General features: G+C 39.0%; 1 protein-coding gene across 18 annotated transcripts; it reads left to right on the forward strand.

Moving 5' to 3' along the window:
* The first annotated feature begins 8,975 nt into the window (after positions 1–8,975).
* Positions 8,976–25,077, forward strand: LOC111952519 (paired box 6a). 18 transcript variants are annotated; one of them, XM_023971266.2, is made up of 15 exons: positions 8,976–9,339; positions 11,228–11,361; positions 11,492–11,640; positions 14,499–14,552; positions 15,305–15,328; positions 17,779–17,909; positions 18,221–18,262; positions 18,352–18,582; positions 18,895–19,060; positions 22,478–22,636; positions 22,947–23,029; positions 23,140–23,296; positions 23,553–23,665; positions 23,985–24,132; positions 24,258–25,077. In XM_023971266.2, exons 3-15 carry the CDS (start codon positions 11,628–11,630, stop codon positions 24,341–24,343), a joined length of 1,407 nt encoding a protein of 468 aa, XP_023827034.1. In that variant the 5' UTR covers positions 8,976–9,339; positions 11,228–11,361; positions 11,492–11,627; the 3' UTR covers positions 24,344–25,077. The 18 variants fall into 18 exon arrangements, with proteins under 18 accessions (XP_023827034.1, XP_023827035.1, XP_023827037.1 ...); XM_023971267.2 differs by having other exon boundaries at positions 11,231–11,361; XM_023971278.2 differs by lacking the exon at positions 8,976–9,339 and adding an exon at positions 14,164–14,241 and having other exon boundaries at positions 9,754–11,361.
* Positions 25,078–25,298: the final 221 nt, after the last annotated feature.

Here is a 25,298-nt window from a genome sequence, read left to right on the forward strand (position 1 = left end):
ATTTAACATGTTAATACATATTCTGTATTTCCATTGAATAAAGCAGTAATTAATCAACACACTACTGTAAATAAATGGACACTACCTGTTATGAAATGGAAATAGCTCTCTGTAAAAAAAAAAGGTGAGAAATGCTCATTCTGAAGCCATTTGGCTACGGGTTTCACAGCCCTATAATGATGATACAGTATAAGATATAGCATCTTAAGTTTTTTTTTTTTTTTACAACCTATGGGGTATACATGTTGGGAATAGCAGTATAGGAGTGTCTGAAATGAATTAAGTACCCTAACCGTAAGATATGTTCAGTGTCAGAATAAATCTCCAGTGAGAAATGCCCAGTCTGAAGCCATTCGGCTATAGGTTTCACAGCCCTATAATAATGATACAAGTTATATCACCTTTAAAAGGTTTATTTACAACCTCTGGGGTATTWCATGTTGGGCAAAGTGGTATAGGAGAGTCTGACATATAACCCCTAACTTCATTTCAGTCTATGCCAATGAGAACCAAGAGGGGCCTAGCTTCATCCTTCATGACTGGGAAAAGCKTAGATTCTAGGCCGTAGAAAATCCTACATCCATCTCATTAGATCAGAACGGAATGGATCAACAGTGATTCGTATTACTGGTTTGCATCCTAAAAAAAGGATAGTTGTGTTTTGCTGCATGACACACTTACATTATTTGTCTACCCATATGATGTGAATCATTGTCAGGTTATTAGACGTATACGTTTCATTAACAAAAGAACACCATGGTTGTAGGAATAACACTTTAACCTTTTCACACACSTACCAACAAACGGGTGTGACCATTCTACAGCGGTTCCTGAAYTGTACGCTCAAACCGGTGTGATTAGAACGCTTATTTAGAACGTCCAGTTTCGAATGACGCAACAGTCAGCGTTTGAGCTGGCAACACTGTTTCTTCACGGAAACATTTTGCACAAACGCAGTCCTTACAAGATTATGTCCTGAATGTGCCGTTTAATTTTGGATGCAATGTTCAGATTCACAGAAGTAGCTACAGCATAACACAATTATCCAAACCGGAAAATGTAGGCTACATTTGTCCTTGCGCTAACTGAGAAAAGATTGACGTAACACAAGCGGTCATATTTAGATAACTCTCGGCTGACAGAAACCACAATATGAATGAGCTAATAGCCATTACTATTTATAATGCATCACATCACGGGTGAGGAAAGCATTGATCGAAATAGTAGAGTAAAACACTTTCTAGAAATTGAAAGTAATCTGACGATGGGTAGTTTGTGTGCACCACGTTGRTTTTTTCACGTCAACCAAAGACAATAAGAGGAGAGAAGATGAGTTTGGTCTGTTTGCAGTATGTATTTTGAAGGGGGTGTGTCGTCTACGATCATTCACTTCCCTTCATTCACTTCCGGAAGTTTACTCGAAAGATAAGTGAACCATTCCTTCACCTCATTATAACATCTTTGGTCTGACAGATTGTTAGTGACACCCAGAATGCATTGTATAATGTCAACAAACATGGCGCCACACATAGCTGGCAAATAGCTAAGCATTCGKTCATTACAATCAGTACAACCTTCAAAAAAGTATTTTACACACATCATATGTGTTCATTACAATCCATGCAATAATCAGAATGCATTATTTGTCACCAGCACTTGAAAACGTGAATAAAACTGTAAATACATTATACTCCAAAKATATAGTATGTCAAAAGTTTGGACACACCTASTCATTCCAGGGTTTTTCTTTATTTTTTACTATTTTCTACATTGTAAAACAGTAGTGAAGACATCAAAACTATGAAATAACACATATAGAATCATGTAGTAACCAACAAAGTGTTAAACAAATATTTTATATTTGAGATTCTTCAAAGTAGCCACCCTTTGCCTTGATGACAATTTTGCACACTCTTGGCATTCTCTCAACCAGCTTCATGAGGTAGTCACCTGGAATGCATTTCAATTATCAGGTGTGCTTTGTTAAAWGTACATTTGTGGAATTTCTTTCCTTCTTAATGCGTTTGAGCCAATCAGTTGTGTTGTGACAAGGTAGGGGTGGTATACAGAAGATAGCCCTATTTGGTAAAATACCAATTCCATATTATAGCAGGAACAGCTCAAATAAGCAAAGAGAAACGACAGTCCATCATTACTTTAAGACATGAAGGTCAGTCAATATGGAACATTTCAAGAACTTTGAAAGTTTCTTCAAGTGCAGTCGCAAAAACCATCAAGCGCTATGATGAAACTGGCTATCATGAGGACCACCACAGGAAAGGAAGACCCAGAAATTGTTGAGGACTCCAGCCACCCTGGTCATGGACTGTTCTCTCTGCTGCCACGCGACAGGCGGCTCCGGAACGCCAAGTCTATGGCCAAGAGGCTTCTAAACAGCTTCTACCCCCAAGCCATAAGACTCCTGAAAATCTAGTCAAATGGCTACTCAGACTATTCGCATTGCCCCCCACCCCCTCCCCCCTCCATACCACTGCCACTCTCTGTTGTCATCTATGCATAGTCACTTTAATTAACTCTACCTACATGTACATACTACCTCAACTAACCAGTGGCCCCGCACATTGATTCTGTACCGGCACCCCCCTGTATATATATATATATATTTTTTTTTTACTGCTGCTCTTTAATTACTTATTACTTTTATCTCTTATTCTTATCCATATTTTTTTAAACTGCACTGTTGGTTAGGGGCTCGTAAGTAAGCATTTCACTGTAAGGTCTACACCTGTTGTATTCGGCACATGTGACTAATAAAATTGGATTTGATTTGATTTTGATTTGATTTGACTATTAAAGGACACCAATAAGAAGAAGAGACTTGCTTGGGCCAAGAAGCACGAGCAATGGACATTAAACTGGTAGAAATCTGTCCTTTGGTAAGATGAGTCCAAATTTGAGATTTGTGGTTCCAACCGCTGTGTCTTTGTGAAACGCAGAGTAGGTGAACGGATGATCTCCCCATATGTGGTTCCCACCGTGAAGCATGGAGGAGGTGTGATGGTGTGGAGGTGCTTTGCTGGTGACACTGGCAGTGACTTATTTAGAATTCAAGGCACACTTAACCAGCATGGCTACCACAGCATTCGGCAGCGAATCGCCATCCCATTTAGTTTTGGCTTAGTGGGACTATCATTTGTTTTTCAACAGGACAATAACACAACACACCTCCAGGCTGTGTAAGGGCTATTTGAAAGAAGGAGAGTGATGGAGTCCTGCATCAGATGACCTGGCATCCACAATCACCCGACCTCAACCCAATTGAGATGGCTTGGGATGAGTCGGACCGCAGAGTGAAGGAAAAGCAGCCAACAAGTGCTCAGCATATGTGGGGACTCCTTCAAGACTGTTGGAAAAGCATTCCAGGTGAAGCTGGTTGAGAGAATGCCAAGAGTGTGCAAAGCTGTCATCAAGGCAAAGGGTGGGTATTTTGAAGAATCTCAAATATATTTAGATTTAACGCTTTTTTGGTTACTACATGATCCTATATGTGTTCTTTCATACGTTTGATGTCTTCACTATTATTCTACAAATAAAGTAAAACCCTCGAATGATTTGGTGTGTCCAAACTTTTGACTGGTACTGTACATAGGTACATACATACATACATACATACATACATACATACATACATACATACATACATACATACATACATACATACATACATACATACATACATACATACTGTATGCTGCAGTATAAACGACAACACGATATACAGAAAATAAGGCACTTACTTTGATAGGAACGCACACATGTCCAAAGCTATTATTCGTAAGGAAAACAACAATGAAGGCAATGCGAGCTCCAGKCAGAAAATGTGCCAGCTCGTGCAAGACTGCGCACATGTCAGCAAACTTGATCTGCGGAAACAKTGGGGAAGTGCTTGGGCTCTCCTTGAAGAGAGAAGTTTGTCCGGTTCAGTAAACGCTCAAACATAAATTGTCGGCAATACTGAAATGGGCAACTTCTATGTGAATTAATGAGGAGGCGGAACACACCTCAATTCAAACTGTTGTTAGAAAATAAAACTTGTTCGAAAATTATTGAAACTGACAAGTTTAATAATTAGCAGGCAGCGCAAATTAACTGTCCTGTTGCGTAACAATTACATTGCTGAACAATGAGTGCATTCTGTCATCACGTGAAACTAACAACTCACGCTGAGGTGACCATTAGAGATATTTGGAACTCACATGTGATAAGGTTAAATAGATAGTTTGTAAATGTGTAGAATGTGTTTGTTTTGGTTCCACACCGGTAAGTTAACTTATGTAAATTAGACTGTCACGTAGGATTTTCTTCTCAATAACTGGTCAGGGCCGAGCACTTTCCATTCATCTTCAGGTAACTTTGATGTAAGGTTTGATACACCTGTAGTGACTACTTCTATCCATCACGCCCATTGTTGCTTATCCATTGTTCACTAGATATATCCATGTAATTACACCCACCACAATGTAGAAAAACAGAARGCTTCCCTCCACTAGATTTGTATTATTTTTTATAAATTGTTTTATTTAACTAGGCCAGTCAGTTAAGAACAAATTATTATTTACAAGGACAGCCTACCCTGGCCAAACCCTAACCCAGACGACACTGGGCCAATTGTGCGCCGCCCTATGGGACTCCCAATCACAGCCGGTTGTAATACAGCCAGGAATCAAACCAGTGTCTGTAGTGACGCTTCAAATACTGAGATGCAGTGCCTTAGACCGCTATGCCACTAGGGAGATCACATAACTAMACGTGAACTGGACGTGATCCCAACGCTGCCACCAATGTAGCGGAAGAAAGTGTTGGCTGCTACAGGGTCTCTAACTAGGGCTCATACGTGGCAAAGTGAGCTCTAACGGCTGTTTCCCCACATTTATTGACAAATTATGAAAATGTATCCCCATTCTCCAATCAAAGACATTCATCAATTCCACAAAAAAACAGACAAATAAAGTTTTTTTACTCCAATCTGGCAACCCTCATAAAATCGGACATAGCACCAGTATCCCAATGTATTAAGTGAAAACAAGCATAGAAAACAGCATTGGCATTAATTCAAAAAGTAACTATTGTTATATTATAAGTATTTTGGTGATAACCTGGTTGATTAACAATATTAGGTTGTTAACACGTTTGTTTTTTTATATAAATAAATGTGGGATACAAAAAAGACAGTGTAGAACATCATTGTCCAGAATGCATTGCTCCAYTAACTTTCAAAAGATTGTTCCCGAAGTTTGCCCCACAAAAATATATTTTCCTATTAATGAAGTCACACGAAAATGTGTCTTTTCCTACAAATTAGGTCGCACAAAAATGTGTGTATTTTCACACGAATGAAGCCACACAAAAACGCACGAAATCTGATGAAATACTTTTTGTACATATTTGCACGAATTGAGTGTGAGATTGTGTTGGTTCTATAGCCTATGCCTTCACTAACTCCCCACTTTCGTGTCGTGGAAATGACAAATATGTCACTTTTTTTCCATAGAATTTGGTTCAATATTGTAGCTAGCCTATTGCATCAAAATCAATGTGAGTGAAGAGTAGTTGGCAGGTGTCAATCTCAGTATTTCGCTTCACCCACGTCTATTACAAGGGTCACGGAGTAAGACCAAATCGTTCTAAGTAAGACATGTCTATGAATGTTATTAAGGGTTTTGTTGTAGGAATACCAACAACTGCGTGTTCTGAGAATGTTTTTGTGCGCATAAAGAATCGTGTTGTCCTGTGAGAGAAGAGGGAAAGTTTAATGATGGAGGGTCTTTCTTCCGGATGCGTTTTCAAACAGGCTACATTGTAGATCGAACTGAGCCTTGTCACGTCGAGACAAAACCATTTCTAACCTACAGGACGTGCCTGTCGACTTTGAGCAAATTGGGTCCAGTCACCCCGAGGCCCGATGGAATGCAGCTAATGTTTCAGTCAGGGCTGGACGACGCGCAGAACAACAAATGAAACACTACATTTATTAGAATATTTCACAGAGAAGAGAAACAGAGAAAAGGAACAAATACACAAATTGCCTACAATTGGCCTTAAAATAACTATGAATTACTTTCTTTAGATTGTTATTTTTCCCGGACCAGTATTTCCTCAAGTAAATTGCTTGATATTGTATGATAAATGTCATAACTGAATGGTGACATGTGCTATGTGTGATCAACTCATGCAGACTGCACATTTCCAGTGTAGACTATTAGCTCAGGAGAGTTGATTGCCAGATTATCATTTTACAATTGATAGCCTATCCTCGAAATTGTCTCCCATGCTGTATTGTATGCTACTTAGCCTACAGCAATCTGATCAAAAAACAAGTTTTGCAAGTGCATAGGCCTATAAATTAGCCCTTCCAAACCACATAGGCAGACTTCTTGATGCACATCTAACCTAGGTCTATGAAGAAGAAAATCCAAATTTTCAAGTATACCTCATTCCATCAAAACATCCAACAGTTATTCCAGTTTTGTCATGAGGTAATCCTTTATCAGCTCACAGCTGTAATGTGGTGACATGGTCAGTCCCTGGACTTTTACCACCAGCTTCGCTGCAAACAAATGCTTGGGGATGTAGGCCACTTGTTATTGCTACCACCGATCTGCATGGCTAGAATCAAGGCTAATAATAAATGTTGGCTTTTGTTTTTKATTTTCTCAGTTTGAGTGAGCACGAGACTGGATCCCTGTAAATGTATGGTGCACTGCATGAGCAAATGTTTTCCCAACCTTTTTTATTAGATTTTTGATGGACATATTTGTATTTTTGTATAAAAAAAACAAAAAACATTATTGTTGTTATGTTAACATAATAATAATAATAACAATACAAAAAAACATTATTATTATTATTATTATGATTAGTAGTAATAGTAGTAGGCCTAATAGTAGTATTAATAATAATCATAATAATAGTTATTCATATTATTATTCATATTATTATTATTTGTGTGCCCCCCCCAAGACAAGTATTAAAGTGGTAGTGATGGGTCGTTCGTGAATGAACGGCTCTTRTTGAACGGCTCTTTTTGGTGAATGTCAGGAACCGAATCACATCTGTGAAAGAGACGTTCATTTGGCTCCCTGATTTGCATACTGTTAGTACTGCCTTTTAAGCTCCAGACTACGATTAGGTCTTTCTGTAGATAAATTATAAAAACGTTCTCTGAAGATTGTAATTCCTCACTGCAGGAAGAATAGATAGTCATGAAATAGCCTTTTTCTTGTCCACACACATTTTTGCAATGTYTTCATTTTTATCTTTTTTTTTTTGCAGACGTCGAATAATTTGGTCAGGTAAAAACGTATTTCAACTGACATGTCACGATTTGACATAATGACAGGCATATTGTAAGCTTTACATTAGACATTTGATATTGTTCCATGGTTTTAAGTATAGCCTACATTTTTAAGCGAAACTGAACGAAGAGCCGTTTGGAGCCAAATTAACGGCTCTTTTAGCTGAACGGAGACAAATGAGCCGCATCACTGAAGAGACTCAGAATGCCCATCACTAATAAGTAGGTTTGGAAATCTCCCGCTGCGATTTCCTAGTTAGCGGAGTGATAAGTGGTGTCCAAAGTGACGTGTAGCGGCACTACTGCCAAATAACTGCCAAGTTGTGGATGATATTAGTCGAAAGTTTGTGGTGGAAGCGACATGGTCATTTTATATTCTCATCGACGTGGAAACAAATTGCAATTCACTAGGTTACATGAAAACAACAGAGTCTAAACATCACAATCTATACATTAWTATTTCTGTTTTATGATCAACACGGACTGGAAACGCAAGTGGATCTTTATTTTCTATCAGGTATGACTTTATACATCTTTCTCTGTCAACCAATACTCTTTATAAGCCAATGGCTTTCCATGTGTGGTGGCTTGGATATATAGATCCTTGCTATTAAATAAAGCCGTTTACAAACACATTTCCCTGTGCTTAATTGTTCCCACTGAGCTCCGAGGAAACATGTTTATTGAACCCGAGGTAAGTCTTCACGTGATGCTAGAGAATGGAACGTTGTCCACAAAGATTGCTTAATTAAACAGGCTATATGCCTACATAGGACATAAGGAACGTAAACGTGACCTTTTATGGATTTAATGCAACTACCGTTTTTTATGCAAACATGATTAATTGTTAATAATATAAATAATAGCAATTAATACAAATCATAGTTTTTTTGTGTGTGTTATTAGGTTATATAGTTGATATAATCGTAGTATTTGCCTAGTTAGGCCCTTGTAAGTTAGTAAAATAATGTGAGTATAACAACACGGCAGTGAGTGCACACTGAAGCTTACCTCATGACTAAATTGAGAGCCACTTTCCACACCTCCCTAATTAGTGGCATTTATCGAGGAATATGTTAGTCCTGCTGTCAGGATTAACAAGTGTTTGAAGTAAAGAATCTGGCAATGAACCATGTCCTGAAAAATGACAAGATCTTTGGTTATGCTTACAATTCTGAATATGGGTCAGCATCACAATTAATGAACACATATAGCCTGACCAGGTATAGCCATGACAAACAATACCCCCCCCCCCCCTTCAACAAAGGAGTTATTCATGGTTTTATTCCACAATTTTTATTCATTCGGCAGTAGATCATTTCTGTCAAGCATAGCTTAGATACAATTTATAATTTGTCACCGGTAATACTCCAAGATCAATGGCTATACTACTAGTTAGCTGTTGAATATAATATTAATGTTCATAATCTTACGTTTCCCAGAACCGATCCTCTCATTAACCTCTGCTAAATCAATGGGTATATCAACACACATTCGCTTTGGTTGATATTTTAAAGTCTCTTGCTCTCCCTCTCTCTCTCTCTCCTTTCCTCCCTCCCCACTCTGTCACTGTGTTCCCAYGGATGACGTCAGCCGTATTCAGTGCGACCTCCCCTTATGATTTTTTGGGGTCCAAAACTTTTTAGGCGGTCGTCAAAGACCACTTTGCCCGAGGGAAAAGGAGCGACAAGATTACAGTCTTCTCCCATGGCTTGATAGAGTACTTTCTGCTTATCCGAAATGCATTAGGCTAATTGATAGTCTTCAACATAGCAATTGCAACTCGTGAATGTCGGCTGAGTTGTTCCAATGAATGGATTTACATTGAGATTTTTTTATTTTTTTTTACACTTGTTGATTTCAACAAATTCAATCCGCAGTCAAGTAACAAGATAACTCAACCACAAGACAAGAACAAGGCGGATTACGTCTTTCCAAATAATTCAATTATCCATTGGTGCTATTGTTACAACAGGTTGATCTGGGATCTTCTCATTGAATTGAGTGAAGAGGAAGTAATTGGGGTTTGTACATTACAATATAGCAAACGTTGTTAGCAGTGCACTGCATGGTTCTTCAGTGGGTCTATGGACATGAAAGACGACTTTTGTTGTAGCCAACTGCAGTTTCAGGGCAAACTTGTAACGATGCCTTTTCGTCCATAGATGTGCATCAAAGCAATTATAACTGTATTTTCAACATTCCTTGACATAGTCATGTTTTGCTTATTTGCATGCATAAAATGTTTGACCTATGCAGTGCATGCTCGGAAAGTTTCATAAAATATTCAAATAAAATATCCTATTCAAACYCCCATCTTAACTATTAACAAATATTTTACTACACACAAACCTTCAAATCAATGCAACAATGAAAGAGTAGCCTATAATTCATGAAACAAACATTTKATTAAAATAATTGACTATTTTTTCACAGTGTGTGCCAAAGTGTTTAGGCAACAATAAACCGTTCYCGTCATAAGAATTCGCAGCAAGGATTTTAGAGGAGTGGAATGGAAGTTATGTGAAAATATTAAACGAAGTTTCAGAACTTCACCACAGGGCTAGAGATGACAGTGCATGACGGTCGCGGCAGCTCATTATCCCGCTCCCATTCATCCGCCCTTTCATTGCGATGCAAACTCTTTGGCAGTGTCGTTTGTCTCCGCATTGTACTTTAGTTGGGAATGCAATGGTTGTCAGGACTCTTATTCAGTTTCAAGATAGTTTATTGATGAGCTCTGACTTTTACCACTTTTCACATTTCAAAGGAAGTCAAGTGTACGCATCCACGACCACGACTTAATTTTATGGTCTGCGCGTTGCGACACTTTCACCCCTCTTTTAGGTTACCCCACCARGCCACAACCCCCCTCGTTTCTTATTCCACGACACGGAATCTGTTCCATTTGAACAAATGATTGGAACACCCCTAGGCGAGACTGGTTCTCCAAGTGTAACCTAAAATGCAGGCAAGGAGGGGTTGCTTTGGAGTGTACTGAGGTGTCAGGCATTCTACAAATGTAGTTCGGGTGTGTGGTCATGACTGCAAAGACATTTGCTTATATTTACGTCCTGTGTTATCTATACTTTAGAAGCCTCGACGCTGCGTCCTGCCTATCATTTGATCCATAGAAAATTAAGAAAGATCATCAGCCTCGGTATTATATTCATTTAGTCGATAGATATTGTTTGTCATTTAGGGGTAAACAACCAAATCTACCAGATGTGATGTCAGAGTCAACAGCAACACGTGCAAGTTTGCGCTTGCTTCAGTGACTGCACTCTGCACTCACGCTGCTGCGTAAAGATTGTAGGCTATGCAAAGCTTTCAAAAGCTATAGCCTAATAAATTCCTTACTGAAATAATTCAGTAAACGGAATCATTCAATTCAGCCTTTAGATGTTTAAAATAAATAAACGTTAACGTATCACACTATGCAAATGAGAAAGCGGTGTTCTTTTGGTCTTTATCAGTGAATTATCAGTCGTAAACGATCAAAAAATGAAGATGGACTGCAAATGGTTAATGTTGATCCGTTTGAGGTCGGCACGCAGCATGTGTTCACTGCCCGTACGTCCATTTGCAAGTTCAGGTTCATGGTTAGTGTAGGAAATATTGTATGCTTTCCACGACCGTGGAGCCCTGTGAGTTGCACTTGCCCTCCCTTGCCCTCATCCAATAGCATTTTTAAAGGAAATATTCAGTGTATGTGTGTGCGTGTGTGTGTGTGTGTGTGTGTTTGTGTGTGTGTGCGCGCGCGCGTTTATGTGTGTGTGTGCGCGCGCGCGCGCGCGTTTATGTGTGTGTGTGTGTTAGAGAAGGAGAAATTAATGTGCATGTGCAGAGTGATTAGTGGGTTTGAAAAGCAAGCTCTGGCTCTGCCCGGTTTCCCGCTCTGGCACCACGAAGTAGGAGGAAGTGTTTCGCTAGAAGATGATGACAGAGGTCAGGCACTGCTAATGGGCCACTGAAGAGGAGTGGAGGCGAGGCACAGACCAGGAACACATACATTAATACACTAGTATCCTCACCAATCAGCATAGGTGCGCTACCGTCTCTCTCTCTCTCTCTCTCTCTCTCTCTCTCTCTCTCTCCCTCTCTCACGAGCGCACATTTTCAGTCTCGCGCAGTCCTGACATCCCATTTTATTGTCAATATCTGCTTCCTTCACAGGGATTTCCATCTCTATTCAAGATCACTTGGAAAATATATACAAGGAAAATTATTCGAGGGGGCTATCCAGCACTGTGGCTCCGTCTCTTTTGCGCTCAGACTTATCAACAAGGGCTTTGGCTGCAGTGTACACACGATGCCTCAAAAAGGTAAGCTCCGATTTCTTGGCACTTAGGACCTACATTTCAGACAGCACACATTATTCACCCAACCATGCGTTCCCCCATCCAAGCTTACACATTACACCATTTTAGAGTGAAAAATAAAATAAGGCTAAGTGTTGAAAAGGCAAATTAAGTTAATACAATTAAGTTAATAACTTGCAAGTTTTTGTTGTAATTTAGAAAGAGAATCCGATTGGCTCAAGTTTTCAGTGATGGTTATATCGGCTTTAATGGATGAACTTCGGTACGCAGACTAGTGGCAACCTAATTGGAACATTTCAGTCCGCCTCTTTCTTACTCTGGTATTGCTTGTATGCCGTCGTTGGTTGCGGATAGCTTAATGCTTATTTATGACAGGAAAGAGTAAAAAGTCACGTTATGCCAGTAATCAGTCCAGAGAATGGGGACGCAATGATCCGATGAGCAAGGGTGTCAAGATGAATCATACAGTCAGACTCACCCGGGCACCATCACAAAAAAAATGCTCTGTGAACTTTTTCCTAAAGTTCACAAACCCTAACCCTTTTTCATGTATTCAATTACAATTGAAGTAGTCCTACTTACTGAACACAAATGGTAAAGTGGTTTTAACATTTACAGGATATATAGGCCTATGTGAAAACAGTTCAGAAATCCACTCATAATAAATAATACATGATTAAGCTTAGCCTGTAGCTATTTTTCCATCCAAAATAATGATGATGATAATGATTAGAATGAGCGCGTATTAGGCTACTTTTTACATGCTGTAGATAAAACAAGTAGAATAAAATGCAGACAAAGCTCAACATCAAAACCATTGTTTATATTAGAGGTTACTTTTGATTGGGCTATTTATAACATTGGGATATGCATTACGCTTTTGACTCTTCCAGTACAATAGGCCTATTGCTTTATTCTAATTGGCCAAAAAATATGGTAGCTATTTAACATGTTATTGTTGCTATATGGAGTTGATCTGCATATAAATGACGGGAATAATATAGGCCTTACAAGTTTGAAGAAGCATGTTCAGTTGAAATTCCAGTAGTTGTGGGTTAAAACGGGCAAAATACAGATGAGGCCCTCGTATTTTGCGGACTGCATCAAATAAATGATATAATTGTAGCTAGACCTGAACAAAAAGCAAACGATTGGCTTTTCATCATCTCATCTTAGTGTACGGTAAGAAAAAATAAAAAAGAATTAGATTTACAAGTAGGCTGCTTTCGGGTTAAGTTCATGCTCAAAACATTTGATTATTTTAGARATCAATATCAATATAAACTCAGAACCCTTTACTTTGCTTTTCCGACATTTTCCATTGCATCATTACATTTGAAAGCAATTAGCATGAGAAAAATGCAAAGAAATGCTTTGTAGCTACACCTATCTACTTATAAACATCTACAATGACTGAACCAATAGCGCATGTGATTTTTTTACATTTTATTTTTAAGGATTATTAATTGTGAATTGTAATGATGTCTTAGTTGAATTTACACAGTTTCTTTKGAATATTCTCCATTCATAGGAATAACACGTGCTGCACAGCTTGGATGTATAGGCTATTTATTTGTGGATGTACACTGTAAATACACACACAGTCCATCTCCTGTTTAAAAAGGAGGTGATAAAAAGGGAGAAAATCAAAGCTTGGACTATTTCCTTKGTGGCCTCCTTTTCGGCAAATGTTGTGAATGGACTCTATGGCAATTGTCTTTTTCCAATTGAGCACCCTACTGAGCTGTTGAATCTTTAAAAAAAAAAACTTAACCAAACACCAGTAACATAATTATCTCCAGATATTTATAACAATAAATTGCGTTTCTAATTTATAAAAATAAAAAAAAGCAGAGGGATACGGGCACCGGGTCACGGCAAGCAGCAGTGTAACTGTGGCGGTGTGAGGGGTTTGTTGTTGTGCTGGGCATGGGTGCAGTGGGAGGGGGTTGCTCCCTTCAGCTCTTTGTATTCCTGAGAGTTATTGGTACGGTTAGTACGAGGCTGGGTATATAGTTAGGGAGCCTCAGTTATACTCTCTGGGTTCTGGTGTAGAAGCAGAAAGGACGCCATTGTTGAAATTCTGCAGGCTTTGTTGGAGAGCCTTCACCCCCTTCCCGATGTCACTTTCCAGAGCAGCCAACCGAGGTAGACAGCGTATGTCACTAGACGACTACATCTAAAGACATCTGAACSTATATTACTGACGTTTATAATTGTATGGAAAGGGGATGGACTGAAATGTTCATGGCCAATATAATAACAGTAATATTAGCATGAAGAGCCCTGAACAATTTTGCACCTCTAAATATGCACATTTATTCAGAAATCCTTAATTTTATTTCTTAAAGGTAGCCTACTCTCAATACACCTAAAATACTCTTAAAGCTGTTAATATTTAACGTTTTCTCAAATTACTGCAATGCTATTCATCTCATGAAATGAGTTGGAAAATACTGCAGTACGTCTGACTTTATAAAAACGAAAGCTAAGGTGTACTAATAAAATGTTTTGCTTTGTCCATAGGGAGAATATATTAACTAGTGAGAAGCAGATGAGAGAGTCTTTAAATTGTTTTAAGCGGACAGTCCACACTGTTTCCAGGCAAGTTTAAACACTGAATATATATATTCAAAAACCTATAGAACAACAGACGATATTATGCTCTCGTATTATAAAATATGAATGAATAATAGCCTAATGCATCCTGAGTCATTAATGAGTAATAATAGTGCCCACCGTAATTTTCTAATTGCACCAAATCAATGTCTGCGATGTGTATGTCCCCTTTGTATTGTATTAGTCTATTATTATCAGCATGCCAATACTGATCATTGTCATTCTTTTCCCATGACTAATAGAATACTATAACCGGGCCACGTGGGAATCTGGCGTTGCGTCCATGATGCAAAACAGTAAGTTGTGTTTTTTTTCTGAGTAACTTATACTTTGAGCTGGAAAGAGGCAGGTGGCWCATGCCATTTATGCTGAAGATGTTGGTTTGCATGTTTGTGTAGAATAAGGCCACTACTTTTGGGCTTSTTTAAATTTTCTGAATTAGAAATGATTTATATACGCTCATTCTCATATTTTGTTCCACACAGTGGTCATTCTGTCATTGGACTTTGACTAGTATGCTTCTATTAACCTGTACGTGTAAGAACTGAAATAGAGCCCAATATCTGCAACTGTACTATCATATCAGAGAAGAGGCTAGCAGGAAGTAGAAGCCCTAGAGTATTTTATTTATTGGCCAATTGCACAACTTCCAATGCAGTTGTTTTGACACACACACACACATAAAGAAAGAAAGAAAGAAAGAAAGGTTATTCTTGATATGATAAAATAGCATTTCAGAAACGCCTGTTGGGGTATGCCAATTCCCGTTGTTCATTATATGCACTAACTGACATTGCATTCATCTTATGGAGAATGTGTAATGTTTATGAAGAGGTTATCCCTTCTATATTACCACAGTGTGGGCTACAGTTGTATGCTTTGATGAGACGTTGTCTTTTTTTTTTTTTTACGAATGCATTGGACCTATAAACGTTAGAGCAGATTTGACATATTTGAGATGTTATTCAGTCATTCATAATGAATCATGTTGTGTGGTTGGCAGAGTGACAATAAAATACATATATTTTCTTTCTTAATGCTGGACAAGAGGTGTATGACATCTGTAACGAAGGTGTGTGGAATAGCTTACCTCTCATTCTCTTAACTGAACGACACGTTTGTGCTGCAAGTGTGCTTTCATATCWATGCCAATACATTATATTGCCTTGGCTTAGCCTTGAACTTCATGTATATTTCCATATCAGGCCTAAAATGTATTACGTTATAGAGGTAGGCTCAGATGGAAGGTGTGACGCTCTACACTTGAAAGACCTCCAACCAAACAAAGCATCTGAATCTAGGTCAGTTTAAGTAGGCCATATGAAATAATTGAGCAGTGATGTGAAGTCCTATATTCCCTCTCACATTTAAAAACGAAAACCGAGGCCTTCAAAATAAACGCAATAAAGTGTACGAGTTTTTTCTTCGCCCATTCATTGTATTCGAGATTTTATTTTTTAAAGACCAGACATATTGTGTCTGTTCCTCYCCTTTTAAATTAGRCTACTGGCTACCAAAATATTAGGCKTCGGCTATATATTAGCCTGTAATCAATATTGCATAGGCGTATACCATTATTCATATCATGTTACATTTTTTAATGTGATGGCGATGTTATATGGGGTGGTCTTTTGAGCGAAATGCTGAGCAGATATGATTCCGGTGAGGCCTTTAGTTTGTCTGAAGGTCGCGGCTGGCTCTGCAGGCTTTGTGCTAATAACTCCTGGGTGTATATGAAACTGAGCGTCCAAATTGACGCCATATGTTTTCCTATTAATTGACTTGCAATAGAATACAAGGCGCATAATCATTGCCACCCGGCGAGATCGACAGCACTTACCGTTGGGAATTATATAATGATAAAGAATTAGGCCTAACCTTTCTAGTGAAACTTTTATATTGTTATCTCTGTGTGGCAGTGATCAAGTGGATTTATTTGAGCACTATACGGGAGGCGTGTTCAAATCCAATAAATCTTCAATATGCTTTTCCCTGCTGACCTATCAAATGCACAAACACAATTGATTTAATCTAATCCTGGAATTAACCTAAAAAAAATGACATAGCGATGGATTTTCTCTTACAGCAGTCTACTCCTAAGCAAATAGCCTATATTTCCACCCTGATTTTGGCTACAATTTGTGACTTTAGCCCTATGGCAGTAGACAACAAATTCACAAGCACATGTAGCCTAATGTTCTATTTGTAAGGCCTAATATAATATTATAATTGATGTAGGGCCTACCTATTTTTTAATTCGTATTTGAAAACAGTAACAAAACAGATATTAAACAAGGGAGTCTAACGTCTCCAGCAGACTCATAAAAACAGTGTAAATATAGGCTGTGTTGTTTTTTTTGCATGAAAAAAACGAATGTCACTTTTTATATATTAAGAGCGACGCGCGCTCCCATCCTTGTGCCCGCGCACAGCCCCCTGGCTACCATAAAAATGAAGCTTCCCTTGAAGGGTAAATGAGTAGGGTCCAATTTAGTCTGAGTGATATCCAAATGCAGACAGCTAGGGTCGTTTTATCATGCTACTATTTGTCGTGATGATGCGATTTTCAAAAGCAGAGCAGTGTCATAAAGTGACATGCCTGCCACAAGTGCTCCAACTGATCTTTTCAATTAGCCTTCCATGCATGATCCAGGGCGACTTCCGCCTATTTCTAGAAATTAAGCTCAAACTTGACGTGCAGCTAGCTTTATTTTAAAGACAAATGTCAGCCAGGCTCATCATATTTTCCCACTCTTCTATATTTGGAGCMTATTTATTGCTAAGGAGCTTGTGCTCTTAGAGTCAATTTAACGTGAGGCTTCGAAGGGAAGGGAGCGGAGAACTAGAGCAAACGTAGGCGACTACAGGGAGGCTCCTTTTCCATTTGACTTCAGGTTTGGTCTGGTTTTCTGGGCTATCCTAAGCTGGATTTTGTTAATTGACTCGCATGAAAGTACTTGTTTACACGAGCGTTTATGATGTTTTTGGCTAGTGCAACAAACATCAAGTTGATATACATAGGATTAGGTGATGATTTGTTTGAAGTGTTGACATTATACTGTAATTACTACTTTATAATGCTGTGCAGCAAATAGCATTACGCTATTTGAGCTAAAGCTTTGCAAAGATGCGCAAATCTCGGCTCAGTGGGCTAGATATGTTTTGGTCCAYCTCATACAACACCGCTGAGGCTAATCAATGTTCTGCATGTGTGATTAGAACAATATTGTAGAAGATAATGTGATTGCGTGCATATCCGGAAAGCATTTCAAACATCTGACAAATGAACAATGGCAATAATTACACACTACGCAAAGTCCTGAGTGATTTCCTCTATGTTTGGTGCTGAACGTTCCGTTTTGTCTAGTCTCTTGTTTTCGGCTTGATAACTTTTATTTTTTGCATAGTTAACCACTAAACGCTTGCATCGGAGACATCTGTAGTGAAGTGGCWAGCAGTTTTTAATCACAGCTCTTGATTCGTGGCTTAACTAAAGAGAGTGCAACCCCTGTCTCTGCCCAGGTCACAGCGGAGTGAATCAGCTTGGCGGAGTGTTCGTCAACGGCAGACCCCTGCCCGACTCAACCAGACAGAAAATAGTCGAGCTTGCTCACAGTGGCGCGCGGCCGTGCGATATATCCAGGATTCTGCAGGTGATAACACTGCATTCTTCTCTCTGTCTGCATCAGTAAAACGCTTTAGAATAACATTTGCCTTGTGTGATTTGTATTTGGGAATATACAACTAAATGCACAACCAACTATTGTTATTTCAAACCGTTTTAAGTTGCAGTTTTGATTTTGGATGGTGAATTACGAATTATGGTTTGTGGTGATGCCAGGATAGGTTAGGACACAACCTGCAAACATATCCATCCAAAGTAGAGATCCGCTATCAGATGCATTTCAACAAAGTGCAAGTAAAATTACCGTATACCATTCAAGGTATATTTCTTGTGTTATAGACCCATGGTGATGCAAAAGTCCAAGTGCTGGACAATGAAAACGTAAGCTTAACAATGTTTGTAGTATACACATATATTACACATTAGTCTTGAATAATGTATGTGATTTGTGTCTATTGTTTTCTATTTAGGTGTCAAACGGCTGTGTGAGTAAGATTCTGGGCAGATACTATGAAACTGGCTCCATCAGACCAAGYGCGATCGGGGGTAGCAAACCAAGAGTAGCAACTCCCGAGGTGGTCGGAAAAATTGCCATATACAAGAGGGAGTGCCCGTCAATCTTCGCGTGGGAAATTCGTGACAGACTGCTTTCAGAGGGGGTCTGCACAAACGATAATATACCCAGTGTAAGTTCATTGAGTGTAAGTTACTACTCATACCATTTTATACGCATTAAAAAATGAACTGAGTTAAATTACAATGAACAACTGACCTTAATATTGGTTATGATTATGCACCTGTTTCAGAACAATTACGCATTGCGATTGACGACATACATTTAGTTGATATTTTGTTTATTTRCCATTTTGATACCGAGTTTCTTACCCAAATACATATTGTGAATGTGAGGGTATGCATGCAATTATGTGACAGATCACTTACAAGCCAATGTGCCGTCACAATCAAGGGAAACGCGTTTAATTAATGTCAAGCATTTTGGGTTTGTCTTTCAGGTGTCATCGATAAACAGAGTACTGCGCAACCTGGCTAGCGAAAAGCAACAGATGGGCGCAGATGGCATGTATGAGAAGTTGAGAATGCTGAACGGTCAGACTGGGACGTGGGGAACCCGGCCGGGCTGGTACCCCGGAACCTCAGTGCCAGGACAGCCCAACGCAGGTAGGAAAATCACTGGATTTGGCGTAAGGAGCGAGAATGTCTTTATTAGGTCATTTTATAACGAAAAAGTGTTATTATTAGSTATTTTTTTAATTATCATTATAATTATTATTGTTGTTGTTGTCGTATATCATCATATCAGGCCTAATATTACCGTCATTATTATTATTACAAAAAATAAACAAAATAATATTTCCTTTTTATTTTATTGTTACAGCCTTATTAGACTACATTATTGAATGTAGCAGGGGAATAATATACTTTTTTTGTTGAACATCTTAGAGGATATCAAAGTTCAGCTGATGTTGTTTGTCACTAATGCATCGGCTTTATTAGTCTTATTTGACCTATGCGTGGAACTGAAATTCATCTGCTGTTCTATAGGCCTGTGCCATGCTCCGAAAATGATTCCAAGATTAGGCTACTTGGTATGATTCGACTAATTATTAACTTGCAAATTGTCGACATGTTTTTCGACAAAGTTTTTTTTTTTTACAATAAGGTTGTAATTTCACAATTTAGTCTGTACGATTTAGTCTGCACGATTGATGCATTTCTAGGCCCATACTGTAGGCCTATTTCTGGATGAGTTCGTCAATGAGTCCACATTTTCCCCATCCAACCTGCTTTAAGATGAACAAATTTGAAGCAGTGTGCGGTAGGCCTATCTGTACAAAGGATGTTTCTGTCACACTCAAGAATTTGTTATGGGAACAGTTCTGTCGCTATGTAATTGCTCATTAGAGAACGTTTTGTTTCTCATTAAGGCGACATGAATAAGCGTCTAGTTMGAGGAGACAGCTGTAGAAATGTTCCACMGGAGACCCATGGACACGATATGGCACAACTTGCCAATTAGACACGTCAGTTTTAAGAGAACTAAACAATAAAGGATGGACACTATTGAAATACAAATAACAGTTTTTTTGTTCTTCATAATATCTGCGTTTTTTTGTTGTTGTTAACTACACCTGTCTCGAATGAGGAATCCCCAACAAATACATTTAGGTGAAAGGTGACCAAGTGCCAATAGTAACACATATATATTTTTATAGCAATTATTATTATTATTAAGTATTATTATTATTCATTTGGGGCGGCAGGTAGTCTAGTGGTTAGGCCAGTAACCGAAAGTTTGCTGGATCGAATCCCAGAGCTGACAAGGTAAAAATCCGTCGTTCTTCTCCTGAACAAGGCTGTTCKCCGGTAGGCGGTCATTGTAAATAAGAATTTGTTCTTAACTGAATTACCTAGTTAAATAAAGGTGAAATAAAAAATAAGTAGGCCCTAGTGTTATTATAATAGTATCCTAATTCTCTAATTATAGACTATTAAGGTTGTTATAAATGAATAATCACGATGATAAGAAGTGCTTCTGCTGTTGTCGTTTGTACTTTGAATGTATCTCTGTTATCCTGTCTATTCAAAATATGCCCAAAATGTGTGTGTGAACACCACAGCCAGCTATACCAACATCGTATGTTCACTTATGTTCTGCCATAAGTGTCTATACTTCCATGGAGTGCGATTTCAGGGAAATTAAGAATCCATTACTCCGGAAGCATACGGCAGGGTGAGGTCTCAGAGGGGGAGAAATATGGTCTCAATCTGATAAACGCCACGCAACAGTGAATAAAATAGTGGATTCATCGGAGTGACAGGGCCCAAAGAGAGACAACTCTTTCATAAGTAGAGGGTGAAAGCTCTCGCTTGCGATTTCGTGTTTTTAGAGATCAACGTGACAGTTTTTCTTATCTTTTTTTCTTTATAGAGGGCTAAAGCTGTCTATGGGGTTTAGGCACTTTCTCTTTCAGGGGGTCCCAGAATGTTTTTAGTTTCTATTGCTGAAAGATGCCGCAGTTGGTTCTCTATCTTTTGGCTTGTTTTACGCCTGACTGATTGCGACACGTGATACTAAGGAATGGTTTTATTTCCCAGCGCCTTTTATTAATGAAAACAAATCCCAAATCTAGCGACAGTTGGTCTGACTGAGGGATAATAGAACGCTCATTCACTCCTTTTTTTTTGACGGATTAGCCTCCAAAACTATAGCGCACTGGTCACTGATAATCTTTCTCTTTGGACACAACAGGGACATTTAAAGGGGATAACTTTAATCTTCGCGTATGTTTATAATAATGTAATAAGACACCTTGTTCTGAATAATGCATTTGGTTTTGAAACAACGAACCTGTCAGAAGAGCATCGGCATAACTTCAGAGCAGAGGGAATAAGCTAGCCACGTATGATGGTGGGTCTCTGCTGATGTATAGTTGTTCAAACGTAGCTTCACCTATATTAGTGAGCATACCAATACAGATTAAGAATAGGTATACTGAGCAACCTGCCCGTGCATGTAGAAAAAACACGAACTGTGAAATGGTAATCAGTCACACAATAAACTGCCAAAGCAGATGTATCTAGGCCTACATAKATAGGTATACCGTTTGCCACGTAGGCATAATGGAATGGGTAAAAGGTATGCTGAATAAAGTGTCTAACAACGCCACTGACTGAGGCCCCTCAACTCACAGTTGGTTTCTCTGTCGCCTTTATGTAACAAACACTGTCTGAGCATAGAGATGTCTCATTCAATGTGTGCAGGTTTTTTCTTCTTCTTCCATGGCCAAAAGAAGCCATAAATCTGAACTGGCGTTGAACAGGGCATCCTAGGAGACAGTGATTAATGATAGTACTGCATAAAGGTTAACATACTGAGCTGAAAAGTCTGTTGACTGYAATCCTCCATACAATGAGGGACACTGCGAGCCTCGAGAGAATCCTTTTGTGGCCTCCAATTGTGTCCTCAAAATTCTGCCCACGAAAGTTTGCCAACCCCTCCACAGACCATGAATTTAATAGTTCCCCTTACTCTCCTGGTATTGTGTGGTCGTGAAAAACGGTTTTTATTCAAGTGTTGGGGTTTATTTCAACGGGTGTACAAACGCCCATGTGGAAAAATGTTACATTTTAAAAGGATGGTTTGGATTTTAAAGCATTTCATGGAATCTGAATAGGTTCTACCATGTTGTCTTATATTTCATGACGACAAGCATTGCTACATGGTCAGAAAAGATCGAAGCCAAAAATAATAATTTCCCKCAACATTGTATCGCCATTTTCTATAGCCTGATGTAACTAATAATATCTGGTCAAAATAACACAATGAATTGTCAAACCCAGTCAATACCAGTTGGAAGAAGCAGAGAACGCAACAAGTCTCAACATTTCATATATTATAAGATAATGTTTTAGGCACAGGCGGGTTAGGCCTCATTAAACTCCATGCAACGCTAAAGAGACTCCAATGCAAGAAAATGAAATAATTGCGCTAACAACAGGTGCACCTCCTGCTATGCATGAAAGCTGAACAAAGAGTGATCGTTTGTATTGATTGATTGATTATTTATTTTTCAGATGGTTGCCCACAGTCAGACGGCGGAGGTGAGAACACTAATTCAATAAGTTCGAATGGAGAAGACTCGGATGAGACCCAAATGAGACTTCAGCTGAAAAGAAAATTGCAAAGGAACCGCACTTCGTTCACACAAGAACAGATAGAAGCGCTTGAGAAAGGTAAATTATACCGCCACTGTCACGTGTTCTCGTCCAACTGTCGGCCAAATAATCTCATTAATGAGCTGGTGATACTAAATGAGTATATTTTAAGCATAATTAAGGCATCAAGACTGACTCATAACTAGGCCTATTCGTTTGGAACATTACCACATATTGCTGTTTTCATTGGCATACTTTGAACTGTTTCACTGCAAATTAGATTTTTTCCCCAAAACTGTAATAGTCTGAATGCTTTTGTAGGCATATTTGAMGTATATCACATTTAATTACTTCCATTCTAGTTCTAACTAATGTATTTTTTTTTCAGAGTTTGAAAGAACTCACTATCCAGATGTTTTCGCAAGGGAAAGACTTGCTGCAAAAATTGACCTCCCAGAGGCCAGAATACAGGTACCTCTCCTTCTGCCTATTAATATCACCTTGAATGTAGGGATATTGTAATCACATTCAAAGAAGTGACCCATCCAACACTAACCATTGCAACATGAATGTGGTTTCAGGTGTGGTTTTCAAATAGAAGGGCAAAGTGGAGGAGGGAGGAGAAACTCCGGAATCAACGGCGGCAAGCCAGTAACTCCTCCAGTCACATCCCTATCAGCAGCAGTTTCAGCACCAGTGTCTACCAGCCCATCCCACAGCCCACGACACCAGGTTGGAGTCAGTGATCTTTCTCTTTAACAAAACCTTTTATTACATCATGTGCATTCCATCTTAATATATTGTTGTAGGATCCATTTATGGGATTTTAGAACTGTAGCCTCATCAGCATGTAAAACAAAAAAAATGTGTACAAATGTGGGTGATAGTCAGGAGTGCCACACAATCCATTCTATGTTCCTGCAAATCAATGTTGCAAATGGCAATCAGGTGCTGACTGGTCTCTAAAATAAATGTATATATCCTACCCCTGCAGTATCGTTCTCGTCWGGATCCATGTTGGGAAGACCAGACACAGCCCTTACAAACACGTACAGTGCCCTGCCACCTATGCCAAGCTTCACCATGGCCAACAACCTGCCTATGCAAGTAAGTACATCACCGTTAGATCCAATACTAAATGTAGCATTTTGGTGTTTTTTTTCCTAATGACTTTGCATAGCATCCAAGTTATTTACCACAATAAATGTAAACCTATACAAAGTATACATACATGTCACAAGTGAATGCTAAGAACTGGCAATGCTGTAGTAAATACTATGTTGAATTTGTAAAGTAAATATGATAGTGCATTATTTACGTTCCCATGGCTTAGTGTGGCCCATCCCTTAGTTGTTGGGACCATAGATATGAGATGCTGCTAGGTGACAGGTGAATCTGACTGTCYTGTGTGCTGTTTACCCCCCAGGCTCCTGTGCCCAGCCAGACCTCRTACTCCTGCATGCTGCCCACCAGTCCCTCAGTCAACGGGCGGAGCTACGACACGTACACCCCTCCTCATATGCAGGCACATATGAACAGCCAGTCAATGGCAGGCTCAGGAGGCAACTCAACAGGTAGGCAGAGAAACGGGTCATGACAAAATAAACAAAATCCAAGACATTACGAATCACCATTTGCGAACATGAGTAGGTATACATGGTGCCTGAACTGATTCACCGCTCTGTGTTTGTTGTGTCAGGTCTCATCTCTCCTGGAGTATCTGTTCCTGTCCAAGTGCCAGGCAGTGAAGCAGACATGTCCCAGTACTGGCCCAGGCTACAGTAGAGACACGACTACCGTCAACGTGTGACTCCTCGGATATTGTCTTGAAAGAAGAGGCTGTCCAGCAGTATTTAATTACAGACAAGAGAAAATAGACTCTAAAAGACACTATTTCGTACTGGGATTGTGCCATTCTCTATCATTCTTTGGAGGCAAAGACTTGAAAAAGAAAAAAAGAGAAAGGACTTCTGTAAAGTGCCCGGTGTAACATCCTTAATGGGGGYAAAAAATATCTCTATTCTCCGTTTCCAACTTATGTCATTTTTGGTGTATTTGTGTATGGCCATTTGTATGTCATAATGAAAAAACAACAGTGTGGATGGACTGTGAAACTGAGTTGTTCCTTGCTTCTGCTGAGAAGAAGATCATTTGTGAAGAATTTTCTGCCATGAATAGTTTTTGTCAACATATATCAAGAAGCTCRCCCAGTCTGTGTACAGAATGTGGACTCTGGTGAAACAAGTTTGTATCATTCAAAGGCAGAGCTGGACCAGCAGGTACCAGCTGGGTACGAGAAGTCCATTTCTCTGTTCTTTTCTTTTCCAAAGCTTTCTGGCAGAATCATTGTAAATGGAAAGCATTAACCGCTAAAAAAGAGMTGAAAAAAACTTTTGGTAGCAAAAAACTGTAGATTGTGTCTTCGATATAATTCAGTTTGTTATGTCGAAATGTAAGTATTGGTCTTCCCTAGCAGTCTCCCGGACACAATTTCTATAATAAAGTTAATTTCATTTATATTTCTCTGAATATTCTATTTATGTTTTATACACATTTTCAAGTAATTTCATTCAATTGGGTACAAGTTCTTTGTTATAGTTGTAGTTAAGAGTTTTACTTTATCCTGTCTTACTAAAACCTTTCACTGCAACAATGCATAGTAGCGCAAGGCCTGCAAGAGTTTAAAGCCTTTTGAGGTTTGCATCTATTCATGTCTGAATTAACCATTGTTGARTGTACA

The sequence above is a fragment of the Salvelinus sp. IW2-2015 genome, linkage group LG26 (genome assembly GCF_002910315.2).
Source record: "Salvelinus sp. IW2-2015 linkage group LG26, ASM291031v2, whole genome shotgun sequence".
Classification (NCBI taxonomy): Eukaryota; Metazoa; Chordata; class Actinopteri; order Salmoniformes; family Salmonidae; genus Salvelinus; species Salvelinus sp. IW2-2015.